The 13,617-nt window shown below is 38.7% G+C and overlaps 1 protein-coding gene across 6 annotated transcripts in view; it reads left to right on the top strand.

Annotated features, from left to right (window-relative positions):
• The window catches only part of SLC33A1 (solute carrier family 33 member 1), a 26,696-nt gene extending 13,079 nt beyond the window's left edge, over window positions 1-13,617 (top strand). The window contains exons 3-7 of one of the 6 annotated variants that reach the window (XM_063620293.1): window positions 5,811-5,995; window positions 6,300-6,417; window positions 10,251-10,466; window positions 11,765-11,960; window positions 13,317-13,617. In XM_063620293.1, the coding sequence (XP_063476363.1) occupies window positions 5,811-5,995; window positions 6,300-6,417; window positions 10,251-10,466; window positions 11,765-11,932 (687 nt within the window). In that variant the 3' untranslated portion in view covers window positions 11,933-11,960; window positions 13,317-13,617. Of the gene's footprint in view, window positions 1-5,810; window positions 5,996-6,299; window positions 6,418-10,250; window positions 10,467-11,764 lie in introns of all 6 variants that reach the window. The other 5 variants (XM_063620292.1, XM_063620297.1, XM_063620295.1 and 2 more) reach the window with 5 other exon arrangements.

Below are 13,617 nucleotides of genomic sequence, written 5' to 3'. Positions count from 1 at the left end.
ACATATGTGTGTGTGCATGTGTGTGTGTATACATATACTTCATATATTTATTTACTCATATACTTTATTTTATTTTATTTTATTTTGAGACTGAGTCTCACTCTGTTGCCTACGCTGGAGTACAGTGGCACGATCTCCGCTCACTGCAACCTCTGCCTCCCTTGCTCAAACAATTCTGCCTCAGCCTCCCTAGTAGCTGGGATTACAGGCACACACCATCATACCCAGCTAAGTTTTGTATTCTTAGAAGAGACGGGGTTTCACTATGTTGGCCAGGCTGGTCTCATACTCCTGTGATCAACTCACACTCCTCATACCTCAAGTGATCCACCTGCCTAGACTCCCAAAGTGCTAGGATTACAGGTATGAGCCACCGTGCCTGGCCTATTTACTCATTTACTTTAAAAGTAGAATTGAATCATACTGCATATAATTTTTTATCTTCTCTTTGTGTTATACCAAACATTTCTATAGCATTACATATTTGAAAACATACTTGTTAGTAGCTACATGATATAGTGTGTAAATTTAAATTTACCATAATCTACTCATTTTTCTGTTGTATATTTTGCCTATGTTTTTAAATTATAAAAATGCACTAGCAAATATTTTTGTGCATAGGTCTGTGATTTTCTGGATATTTCCTTCCAGTAGACCTTTTTTTTTTGAGACAGGGTCTCGCTTTGTTGCCCAGGCTAGAGTGAAATGGTTAATTTTTTTTTTTTTTTTTTTTTTTTGAGGCGGAGTTTCACTCGTTTCCCATGCTGGAGTGCAATGGCGTGATCTCGGCTCACCGCAACCTCTGCCTCCTGGATTCAAGTGATTCTCCTGCCTCAGCCTTCCGAGTAGCTGGGACTACAGGCATGCACCACCATGCCTGGCTAATTATTTTTATTTTTAGTAGAGGCAGGGTTTCTCCACGTTGATCAGGCTGGTGTCAATCTCCCGACTTCAGGTGATCTGCCCGTCTCAGCCTTCCAAAGTGCTGAGATTACAGGTGTGAGCCACCACACCTGGCTAATTTTTGTATTTTTAGTAGAGACAGGGTTTTACCATTTTGGTTAGGCTGGTCTCGAACTCCTGAGCTCAGGCAATCTGCCCGTCTCAGCCTCCCAAAGTGCTGGGATTATAGGCGTGAGCCACCGCACCTGACCCACCCAGGTAATTTTTAAATTTTCTGTAGAGATGGGGGTCTCATTTTGCTACACAGGCTGGCCAATAGTTTTTTTTTTAAGATATTTTTTTTGAGATGGATTTTTGCTCTTGTTGCCCAGGCTGGAGTGCAATGGTGTGATCTCAGCTCACCACAACCTCTGCCTCCTGGGTTCAAGAGATTCTCCTGCCTCAGCCTCCCGAGTAGCTGGGATTACAGGCATGCACCACCATGACCGGCTAATTTTGTATTTTTAGTAGGGACAGAGTTTCTCCATGTTTGTCAGGCTAGTCTCGAACAGGTGATCTGCCCACCTCGGCCTCCCAAAGTGCTGGGATTACAGGTGTGAGCCACTGTGCCTGGCCAACCTGTAGATTATTAAGCAGGCAATTAGTGGGTCAATGAATGTAATATGATTGCTGAATTGCTTTTCAAAAGGTTATACTAATTTATACTGTCTCCAGCAATATATAAGAAGGTACTTAAATTACAAAGTCTGTAATACTGTTTTCTTCTTTTAAACTTCCCCCCTAATAACATCTCTCCTAACTTTTAATACTACAGATTAATATTCTTTCCTTTTGAACTATATATTAATGGACTATACAATATATATTTTTATGTTTGATGCATGTGTTCTTTTGCTCAATATTTGTGGAATTTATCCATTTTTTTTATAGCAATAGTTTATCTCATTACTGTATAGTATTCCATTGTATGAATATGCCACAATTTATCCATTCTATCAACAGGTTTTTAGAGCTATTATGAGTAGTGTTTCTACAAACATTCACATATGTGACTTTTGGTGAAGATAGGTGCACATTTCTGATTGGTAAATATATAGGAATAGAATTGCTGGTTCGTAGAAGATGCATAGTATTATGTACTGCCAAATAGTTTTCCAAAGTGGTTGTTCCAATTTTCCCTGCCACCAGCAGTGTAAGAGAGTTCTGATTTCAAGGAGTTTCACATCCTTGAAAACACATATATTGTCTTTTTTTTTGAGACAGAGTCTCGCTCTGTCCCCCCCCCCCCCCCGCCCCCGCCGGAGTGCAGTGCGCAATCTCGGCTCACTGCAAGCTCTGCCTCCTGGGTTCACACCATTCTCCTGCCTTAGCCTCCCGAGTAGCTGGGACTACAGGTGCCCACTGCCACGCCCAGCTAATTTTGTATATTTTTAGTAGAGATGGGGTTTCACCTAGCCAGGATGGTCTCAATCTCCTGACCTCATGATCCACCCGCCTTGGCCTCCCAAAGTGCTAGGATTACAGGCGTGAGCCACTGCACCCGGCATATATTATCTTTTTAATTTTAGCCTTTCTGGTGGTTGTGTAATGGCCTCTTGTTATTGCCATAATTTGAATTTCCCTAATGACAAAAGAACTTGAGCATCTTTTCATGTGATTATTGACTATTTGAATATCCAAAGTTGCCCTTTTCTTTAAATTTGTAAAGTTTTCGTTTCTGTTTAGATTTTGTTGTTTGAGATGAGGTCTCTGTCACCTAGGCTGGAGTGCAGTGGCACCATCACAGTTCGTTGCAGCCCTGACCTCCTGGGCTCAAGTGATCCTCCCACCTCAGTCACCCAAGTACAGGCATGTGTCACCACCATGCCCAGTGAATTAAAAAAAAATGTTTCGTAGAGAAGAGTTCTTACTATGATGCCCAGACTGGTCTTGAGCTTCTGGGCTGAAGCAATCCTCCCGCCTCATCCTCCCCAAATGCTGTGCTTACAGGCATGAGCCACTATGCCAGACCAAACTTTTTAAAATATGTTTTGGATTTGAGTCTTTTATTAGATATGTATATTACAAATATCTCCTACTATATAACTTCTAAGACTTTTAACTTTTAACATTTTAAGAGTAAACAAAGTCAATTTGTATGTCTTATTTTTACAAAGAGAATGAGTAAAATGTAAGTGAAATTATTTTCTGGACTTAAGTGAAATATGTTACCTTTAATTTTTTTATGGTAAAATTTTCTTTGGCTCTATTCCAAGAAGTTACAGTGTATACTATTTATAATTTCTTTCTTCTTTTTTTTATTTTATTTTTTTTTAAGACGGAGTCTCACTCTGTCACCAGGTTGGAGTGTGGTGGCGCGATCTCAGCTCACTGCAACCTCCACCTCCCCGGTTCAAGCGATTCTCCTGCCTCAGCCTCCTGAGTAGCTGGGATTACAGGCGTGTACCACCACACCCGGCTAGTTTTTGTATTTTTAGTAGAGATGGGGTTTCACCATGTTGGCCAGGATGGTCTCAAATCTCCTGACCTTGTGATCCACCCACCTTGGCCTCCCAAAGTGCTGGAATTACAGGCATGAGCCACCGAGCCCAGCCTTATAATTTCTTTTTTTAAAAAAATGTTTGTGTGATATTGAAGTGGCCTCGTGGTCTAGGGTAGTACCTGAGGTTTGTTGTCTCACAGCCACAGAGATCAAGGACGTGGACACACAAAGAGTGAGGTTAACAGCAGAAGTTTAGTAGGCGAGAGAAAGAGAATAGCTCTGTGCTACAGAGAGGTGTACTGGAAAAATGTGTTGCCAGATCTGTGGTGAAATCAAGGGGTTTTTTAGATGAGCTAGTGGGGAGGTGGTGTCTGATTTAAATAGGGCATGAAAAACTGGTAAGGTCCAGGTGTGCCATTTACATAGGGCATGAATTTCTGGCAGCCCCCACACTAATTTTTTATTATGCAGGTGGGTTCTCTGCCTGAGCTGCAACATGTTGCCCATTTTTTTACTGTATACATGCTAACAAAAAAGAGAAGGTGGAGCTTTCATAGTGGACATGCCTGGCTCCCAGGTAGCCCTTTTCTGTTGACTCAGCTGCTGGCATTCCCCCATGCAAGCTTCCAGCTAGCTTATCTATGTTTGCAACTCAAGTTTTTCAGGCTGCTCTTTGTCAGAAAAGAAATGATTTTGGGGCTGCTTTTTGTTAGAAGGGAAGCTCTGCCAGGGTCTCTTTTGCCCTCACTATCTGCCTAAATAATTTCTTTCTGCCTACTGTATTGATACAATTTCATACTTTTTGAAAATGTATTAGTAGAACTCCTTTATATCCTTTATCCAGATTATCTAATTATTAACATTTAGCTCCACTTTCCTTATTCTGTAGATTTTCTCTTTCTATGTATATCCATTACATATGTCTTCTGAAATACTTTAATTTGTACACATTATGCACTTTTATCCATAAGTACCTTAAGTATGTATTTCCTTTTTTTTTTTTTTTTTTGAGACGGAGTCTCGCTCTGTCGCCCAGGCTGGAGTGCAGTGGCGCAATCTCGGCTCACTGCAAGCTCCGCCTCCTGGGTTCACGCCATTCTCCTGCCTCAGCCTCTCCGAGTAGCTGGGACTACAGGCGCCCGCCACCACGCCCGGCTAATTTTTTTTTGTATTTTTAGTAACGACGGGGTTTCACCGTGGTCTCGATCTCCTGACCTCGTGATCTGCCCGCCTCGGCCTCCCAAAGTGCTGGGATTACAAGTGTGAGCCACCGTGCCTGGCAGTAACTAGTTTGTCTCCCCGTCAGGGAATCGAACCCTGGTCTCCTGCGTGACAGGCGTGTATTTCCTAAGAACAAGTTTTCTGCTTACAAAACCATAACTCAATATTGGGAAATTTTAAATTGATATAATATTATTATCTAATTATAGTCCATATCCAAATTTTACACAGTAACAGTCCTTATAACTTTAATTTTTTTCTTGTTGGGGTTCTAATCTAGGATCACACATTGCATTCAGTTGGTATGACTTTTCACTGTCCTTAATATCCTTGACAATTTTGAAGAATACAGCCCAGTTATTCTGTAGAATGGGCTTCTAGTTACATTTCTCTCATGTTTCTTCTTGTTTGGGTTGAGGTAATTCAGGTATATAAGACAGGAAGATCAAAGAAGTAATGTTTTGATGTCTGCAGGGAATTATATTGAAAGCCATATCATGTCTCTTTATCCCTTTAACTGTTGTTTTTAACTTTAATTGCTTTGCTAATCTATTGTAAAAGTACTATTTTTCCTTTTGTAATTAAAAACTGACTCATGGGGAGATACTTTGAGGCTATCTAAATAATCTTAATTTAATTCTTACTCTTTTTTGTGCTGTTTTTAAGAATTAGTCTAACTATACTTTATCCCTCTCATTTTATTCAATCTCTCAGATATGTTTTCTCAGAATTACTTTTGCAACATTAGATGAACTTAGGAAATTTTATTATGGTCAGTCAGAAATCATTAAAAATGTATATATATATGGCAGTTATGCTTCATTTTAACGAGATTTATTTGGGTCAATTAAAGGCTTAAGTTCTTTTAAACCTAAAACTTACAAATCAGTAAATTTGGATTTTTGACCCTGTTTACTATAACAGATTGGACTTTTTGAAGTGGAAATTTAGTTGTATTTATAGCCATCTACAATCCCTACCAGTACTGAATTTTCAGTTGTTTTCACTTAATATTATTAGAAAACCATAAAGCAAAATGTACCTCGTATAACTTGATTGTTGTACCAGGTATAATGGTATGATGCTCACTTGTAACTGTCATGGGTCAGTAATAAAATTGAGATTCTTGAAGAACTTACATATGCATGGAGGAAAATATTTCATAAGTCACGAATTAAAATACTTTTTTGTTTTTATATTGCAGATTGGTTTTTCAGCAGCAGATGCTGTAACAGGACTGAAATTGGTAGAAGAGGGAGTACCCAAAGAACATTTAGCCTTATTGGCAGTTCCAATGGTTCCTTTGCAGATAATACTGCCTCTGATTATCAGCAAATACACTGCAGGTCCCCAGCCATTAAACACATTTTACAAAGCCATGCCCTACAGGTAAAAATGAAATAAAACCTTACCTTAAGAAATAAAACCTTATCTTAAGAAATAAAACCTTAAGAAAGGGTAAAATGAGGAACATTCATCAATATCACTAACATCTGAGTGTAGAATTATATATATGGAAAAAGGTTTGAAAAGCATCTTTTTGCAATATTATTTATATGCACTTTTATCTTTTTAACCTCCTAACAGGTTTAGATACAGCTTCTTTCATATGGTAGGCACACGGATTTCTGTTTTTGTTGTTGTTGTTATTTAAGCTAAAATGGAAGTCAACTCAATGTTTCTTTCTCTATAGATTATTGCTTGGGTTAGAATATGCCCTACTGGTTTGGTGGACTCCTAAAGTAGAACATCAAGGGGGATTCCCTATATATTACTATATCATAGTCCTGCTGAGTTATGCTTTACATCAGGTAAGCTTGCTGTAGTTTTCTCAGGAAATAAACTGTTCTGTGTAAAATAAAGAAGACAGCCTTCTGTAATTGCCTTAAAATAATGATAATAAATTTTAAGATTTAAGCATGAATCTGACACTGAAGAAATTATTGATGGTGGGCTTTAAACTTTATGACTTTTCACTTAATGAGTTCTGTTCATAGAAAGAGACTTTCTTTTTTTTTTTCCCCCAAGATGAAGTCTTGCTCTGTCACCCAGGCTGAGTGCAGTGGTGCAGTGTCGGCTCACTGCAACCTCCACCTCCCAGGTTCAAGCGATTCTCCTGCCTCAGCCTCCTGAGTAGCTAGGATTACAGACATATGCCACCATGCCTGGCTAATTTTTGTATTTTTAGTAGAGATAGGGTTCCACCATATTGGCCAGGCTGGTTTTGACTCCTGACCTTGTGATCCACCTGCCTCAGCCTCCCAAAGTGCTGGGAATGCAGGTGCGAGTCACTGTGCCTAGCTGAAAGAGACTTTCTTATTCATTCATTCGTTTAAAAAAAAATTATTCAACAAGTATTTGTTACATTTTAGAATTGATTCCAAAGCCAGCAAATTCTACTCTTGCCAAGTATTTCTCAGTTTATCCCTAGGTTTGAGTTCATTCTTTCTTGAATTCCTAATATCTTTTCTTTCTGAAAGTATTGAGAAATAGTAGAGGTCCTAGTTTCTTTTTTTTTTTTTTTTTGTTTTTTTCTGAGACAGAGTCTCGCTGTCGCCCAGGCTGGAGTGCAGTGGCGCGATCTCGGCTCACTGCAGGCTCCGCCCGCCGGGGTTCACGCCATTCTCCTGCCTCAGCCTCCCGAGTAGCTGGGACTACAGGCGCCCGCCACCTCGCCCGGCTAATTTTTTGTATTTTTAGTAGAGACAGGGTTTCACCGTGTTAGCCAGGATGGTCTCGATCTCCTGACCTCGTGATCTGCCCATCTCAGCCTCCCAAAGTGCTGGGATTACAGGCGTGAGCCACCGTGCCCGGCCGAGGTCCTAGTTTCTGGCTTAACTTCTGCTTCTTTTTTTTTTTTTGAGACAGAGTCTGGCTTGGTTGCCCACTGCCTATGTCTGGCTAATTATCTGTGTTTTTTAGTAGAGACAGAGTTTCACCATATTGGCTAGGCTGGTCTTGAATTCCTGACCTCAAGTGATCTGCCCACTTCGGCCTCCCAAAGTGCTGGGATTACAGGTGTGAGCCACCATGCCTGGCCCTGGCTTAGCTTCTATGTTGAAAGTTATGACTTACTCTTTATGATTTTTGAAGCTGTGTCAAGCTGCTTTTTCTTTCTTTGTTAAATATGTTTGTAATCCCTAAAAGAAGGAATCCCCACTTTGCTCTAGCCTAAGCTGCTGTTGCAGAATGAGATTTTTTTTTTTTTTTTTGAGACAGAGTTTCGTTCTTGTTGCCCAGGCTGGAGTGCAATGGCACAATCTCGGCTCACCGCAACCTCCACCTCCAGGGTTCAAGCAATTCTCCTGCCTCAGCCTCCAAGTAGCTGGGATTACAGGCATGCGCCACCATGTCCGGCTCATTTTGTATTTTTTTTAGTAGAGACGGGGTTTCTCCATGTTGGTTAGGCTGGTCTAGAACTCCCAACCTCAGGTGATCCACTGGCCTCAGCCTCCCAGAGTGCTGGGATTACAGGCATGAGCCACCGCGCCTGGCCCAGAATGAGATTTTTTTGTTCTGGGTGCAAGTGATTCAAGTAAATGGCAAAGGCCCAGAAGTAACCTTTGGGACTTAACTGCAGTTGTTGGTAATGCATATTTCTGAGTCACTTTAGATTTTTCTAGCTTATATCGTTTGAAAGTTATATTTGCTAATGTATGAATTAATTTTTAACTGAAACCTAAAAATATGACTACCAGGTAATCTCAGTAGTTTTGTGCATACAGTAAATCATTTAGGAGAAATCCATAGTGGATCATGTCTGACTATAAATTCTATGCTTATAAAATTATTGAGGCCAAACTGTCAAATATAATTTTTTTTCTGTTTTGCACATGCTTAGTTAAGGCTAGATATGTAATAGAAGGTTAAAGAAGTACTTTAACTAGTCAGTGCTTCAGTATTTCTGTCAGTATGTTGTAGCCCAAAAAGTATTTATTTAGCTTTGGATTTCATTTGAGAATTTCCTGAAGTGTAGTCACTGAAATTCAGATAACCAGATGCTTTATGGGGGAAAAAAGGTACAAGGCTAAGTAAATTCAAGAAATGATGTATGACATAAGCCTTCTGTAATAAGGCTTAATGATTCCTTCAATAAATTTTTTTTTTTTTTTTTTTTTTTTTGAGACAGAGTCTCACTCTGTTGCCCAGGCTGGAGTGCAGTGGCACGATCTCGGCTCACTGTGATACCTCCGCCTCCCGGGTTCAAGTGATTCTCCTGCCTGAGCCTCCCAAGTAGCTGGGATTACAGGTGAGCACCACCACACCTGGCTAATTTTTGTATTTTTAGTAGAGACGGGGTTTCACCACATTGGCCAGGCTGGTCTTGAACTCCTGACCTCAGGTGATCCACCCGCCTCGGCCTCCCAAAGTGCTGGGATTATAGGCATGAGCCACCACACCCAGCTTCTTCAACAAATATTAAGTGTACACCTATTCCCTGCCAGAAACCATTCTGAGTACTGAAATATAACTGAATAAATCATGCCCAAATCCCTGCCCTCAAGGAGTTTATGTTGTAAAGATTTCAAAAGGCATACAATGAAAGGAACCTTTTCAGTTTTGTGTAAGTTAATGTCTTTCAGTCTTATTTGACTTTGGAACTCCTTTTTCTGTAAACATCCCCAAAAACAGTATTCAAAGGAATACCATTATGGAAACACAGTTTGTTTCCATCTTTCTAAATTAAAGGTTAATTCTTGCCTTTTAAATACTTTTTGCCTCTTAAGGATGTTTTTCTCCAGTTTGTCACATAAATTTTGAAATACTTTTCTTGTGTATATGTAGGAGAAAAATATATATATATTCCTATTTCTTTAAATATTTGAATATTTATATGTGTAATAATGCATACATATAAATATGTATATATACACATGCAATATATGATATATATTTAGGTACAGTACAAATAATGAGGTTTTGCATTTTGCTGTATGCATTATGTATCCTTTAATGCCACCTCATCTTACATTTTCTCTATGGAGTCTTTCTTGACTACTTGTGGTAGAATTAATCTCTCATTTATATTTATGCTCCAGTAACACAATGTGTGCACTTCTATTTACAATACTTCCTGCATTTGTAATTATTTATTCCCTATTTTCCAGCCTAGAATAAATTCTTCAATGTCACAGAGGGACCAAGGTCACATCTTTGTATTGCTATGATCTTTTTTTTTTTGAGATAGAGTCTCCCTCTGTCGCCCAGGCTGGAGTGCAGTGGTGCAATCTCAGCTCACTGCAAGCTCCGTCTCCCAGGTTCACGCCATTCTCCTGCCTCAGCCTCCTGTTGCTGGGACTACAGACGCCTGCCACCACGTCTAGCTAATTTTTTTTTGTATTTTTTATTAGAGACGGGGGATTCACTGTGTTAGCCAGGATGATCTCGATCTCCTGACCTCGTGATCTGCCCGCCTCGGCCTCCCAAAGTGCTGGGATTACAGGCGTGAGCCACCGCGCCTGGCCTGTATTGCTGTGATCTTAAAGTCTGGCCTATAGTAGGTGCTTGATAAGTATTTGTTGAATTGAGTTTAGTAAATATCATGAAAATTAATTTTCAGGTTTATAATTTTGATGTTCTTAATTTAGACTGTAGCTTTATAAGCTTTATAATCATACTAAAGATGTTTTACATTTTTCCGTAGGTTACAGTGTACAGCATGTATGTTTCTATAATGGCTTTCAATGCAAAAGTTAGTGATCCACTTATTGGAGGAACATACATGACCCTTTTAAATACCGTGTCCAATCTGGGAGGAAACTGGCCTTCTACAGTAGCTCTTTGGCTTGTAGATCCCCTCACAGTAAAAGAGTGTGTAGGAGCATCAAACCAGAATTGTCAAACACTTGATGCTGTTGAGGTAAGTATGTTTTAATTTTAGATAACATTAAGCTAATACTAAGATATTAATATCTTTGTTTTGCCTCTAGAAGTACTATATCTTTTTTAAAAATCATGTCTGTCCATCGGTTCTGGTATAGAAATCTACATATATTTTTTCTTTCACATCAAGGCTGAGATTATAATTATTCAAATCAGCAAGACTAGTTCCCTTAAAGGCGTTTCTCAGTAAAGGAGAGGTGATCTCTCTTTCCCCCACCTTGACGATCACTGTCCTACACAGCAGGCACTATATAAATGCATAATTAATAGCTTAAGTTTTGTAGTGATAGAAAAAGGGAATGTCCATTGGCTATTCCTATAACAGTTATAACTAAACCTCAATAGTGAGTGGTTTGTTGGTAAATTCTTTCAAAGTGACATTAGTCTACTTCTAGAGTAGATGGACTGGAAATTTCTTCATATTTCCGAATGTGAAAGCTGCATCGTGAAAATAGATATTCGGGCCAGGTGTAGTGGCTCACGCCTGTAATCTTAGCACTTTGGGAGGCCGAGGCGGGTGGATTGCCTGAGCTCCGGAGTTTGACACCAGCCTGGGCAACACGGTGAAACCCCATCTCTACTAAAATACAAAAAATTAGCCGGGCGTGGTGGTGTGTGCCTGTAGTCCCAACTACTCAGGAGGCTGAGGCAGGAGAATAGCTAGAACTGGGCGGAGGTTGCAGTAAGCTGAGATCATGCCACTGTACTCCAGCCTGGGTCACAGAACGAGACTCCATCTCTAAAACAAAAAAAAAATTCGGCTGGGTGTGGTGGCTCACACCTGTAATTCTAGCATTTTGAGAGGCTGAAGCAGGCAGATTGCTTGAGCCCAAGAGTTCAAGACCACCCTGGGCCACATGGTGAAACACCATCTCTACAAAAAATATAGAAATTAATGGGGCATGGTGGTGCACGCCTGTGATCTTAGCTACTCAGAAGGCTGAGGTGGGAGGATTGCTTGAGCCCAGGAGCCAGAGATTGCAGTGAGCCATTATCACACCACTGCATTCCAGCCGGGGCCACAAGTGAGACCCTGTCTCAAAAAAGAAAATGAGTATTGTTTACAGCAAGAACTGAAAATTGTTTTTAATCTTGTTAGTAGCATTAGAGAGATTAAGATACATTAACATATTTTGTCATTGGAATTCAGTGAAATACTGAAATGTTTTAAGAAAAATATATTTTGATTAATTCTTTACAAAGTAGAAGCATGTTAGTTGCTAAATACTTTCATTTTGAAATTGTGGATTATTTATTATAGTTTTATTTTTACAGCTTTGCAAAAAACTGGGTGGCTCATGTGTTACAGCGCTGGATGGTTATTATGTGGAGTCCATTATTTGTGTTTTCATTGGATTTGGTTGGTGGTTCTTTCTTGGTCCAAAATTTAAAAAGTTACAGGATGAAGGATCATCTTCATGGAAATGCAAAAGGAGCAATTAATATATACACTACTGGACATTCTAGAAAGGTAATTGTAGTTTAGTTTTAATTCGGAGAGCAACGATAATCAGTGCACAGGGGTATAAAATATTATTTTAAACAGCGAAATTAATAATATAAAATGCCAAATGGTTGAAAAAATAGAAACCTTTCTGCATATTTGATCATATTTTTTTTTTGCCTTGTCGATGTATTTAAAATTTACTTAAGGTCAGGAAATTCTAGAACAACTTTTATGGCCTTGTTATTTGATTTATATCTTTTAAATTTACTGACCAAAGCATGTTTTAAGCTGCAATGCAGTAGTCATGGGTGGTAACCATGTAGTCAGGTATTGTTATTAGTACCTATCACTGCTGAGCTGTATTTAAAATTTTGGTACAATATATAAAATGAAGAAGAGCTTGATATTCCGGTACTAACCACAACTAGTCTGACATTGTCGGCAGTTAAAATCTTATTTTGAATTGTAAATTAGTTAAATTTTATGTGGAATTTGCTGAGAAGAGAATATAGACTACTGAAATGTCATTTGAGTTATTTTTCTTATGACCACATTGTACAAATGAATCTGTGTTAAAAAGACTATTTTAAATGTATTTCCTGCTTTTGTAAGCATTAAAGATTTATAAGAAAATTATTTGAACTATTTTTTATAAAATGAAAGTTATGATTTTTAAACTTATTGATTCCTCTTGCCCCTACCCCCTCTTTTTGGAAGATATTTTGATTCCTTATAAACTTTTACCCTAAGCTTACATGTGTTTTCTGTCACAAGTGCTTCATGGCACACAGGCAGCCAATGGAGGGGATCAAATTCAGTGTTGTATGTATGTTTATGGCAACGTTTTGAAAATAAAAAATAAATGTTTTTCTTCAAGTAGTTTTTTTTTAATTGCTGAGAGAAAAAAACAGTAAAGCTTTCTGATTAAGTAAAATTTAAATGGGCAGTACCATAATTTAAAAAACTAATACTTTAAAGAGAGAGACAAAGATACTTTGTGCCTTTGACAAATTAATAGTGGAAAAATGTTTCTTAATTAAGCACTTTACTAGTGAAAAAGGTCTCACAATTTATGCCAAATCAGGTACTGTATTTTCATGTCTTAACAAATAACCTTTTGTTTGAATACTATAGTTTTCAGTGGACAGTTGCTATTCCAAGAAAATTAAGCTTTTCAGTACTTTAGCAATTCCCAGCATATTATATACACCCAGTGATAAGGTTGTTTGCATGTTTTGTGTTATGTATTACTCTGACTCTTCAGAGATTATATAAATCCTTCAAAAGTTAGAGCAAACAAGATAGTACATTTTGAGTCTTAATTTTATCATTGTGGAAAAATGTGTACTAACTCATGATTTTGTCAATTTTATAACATAGGTTGAATTTTAGAGTGGGGTTTTTATAAGTAATGGAGGATAAAATGGGTGGGAGAAAATGGCACACAGCACCTGAAGAAAGATGGGGCAGTGACCTCTAGAACTCATGCATTGCCATTGGAAAGCCTGTGTTGGGCATCGATGTCAGATCCTGAAGAATCACCTGGAAAAAAATCCCATCCTAGAGGCAAGGAGTCTATACCAAACCATACACTACAGTACTTTGTCACATGGTTGTCCATTATAATGTATTATAGTCTAAATGATTACTCGAATAAAGAAAAAAACCTACTTAACTCTTA

This window comes from Symphalangus syndactylus, chromosome 17, assembly GCF_028878055.3.
Source record: "Symphalangus syndactylus isolate Jambi chromosome 17, NHGRI_mSymSyn1-v2.1_pri, whole genome shotgun sequence".
NCBI classification, from domain to species: Eukaryota; Metazoa; Chordata; class Mammalia; order Primates; family Hylobatidae; genus Symphalangus; species Symphalangus syndactylus.
The sequence above is the reverse complement of the archived record's forward strand: the minus strand, read 5'-3'. Positions and strand labels throughout refer to the sequence as shown.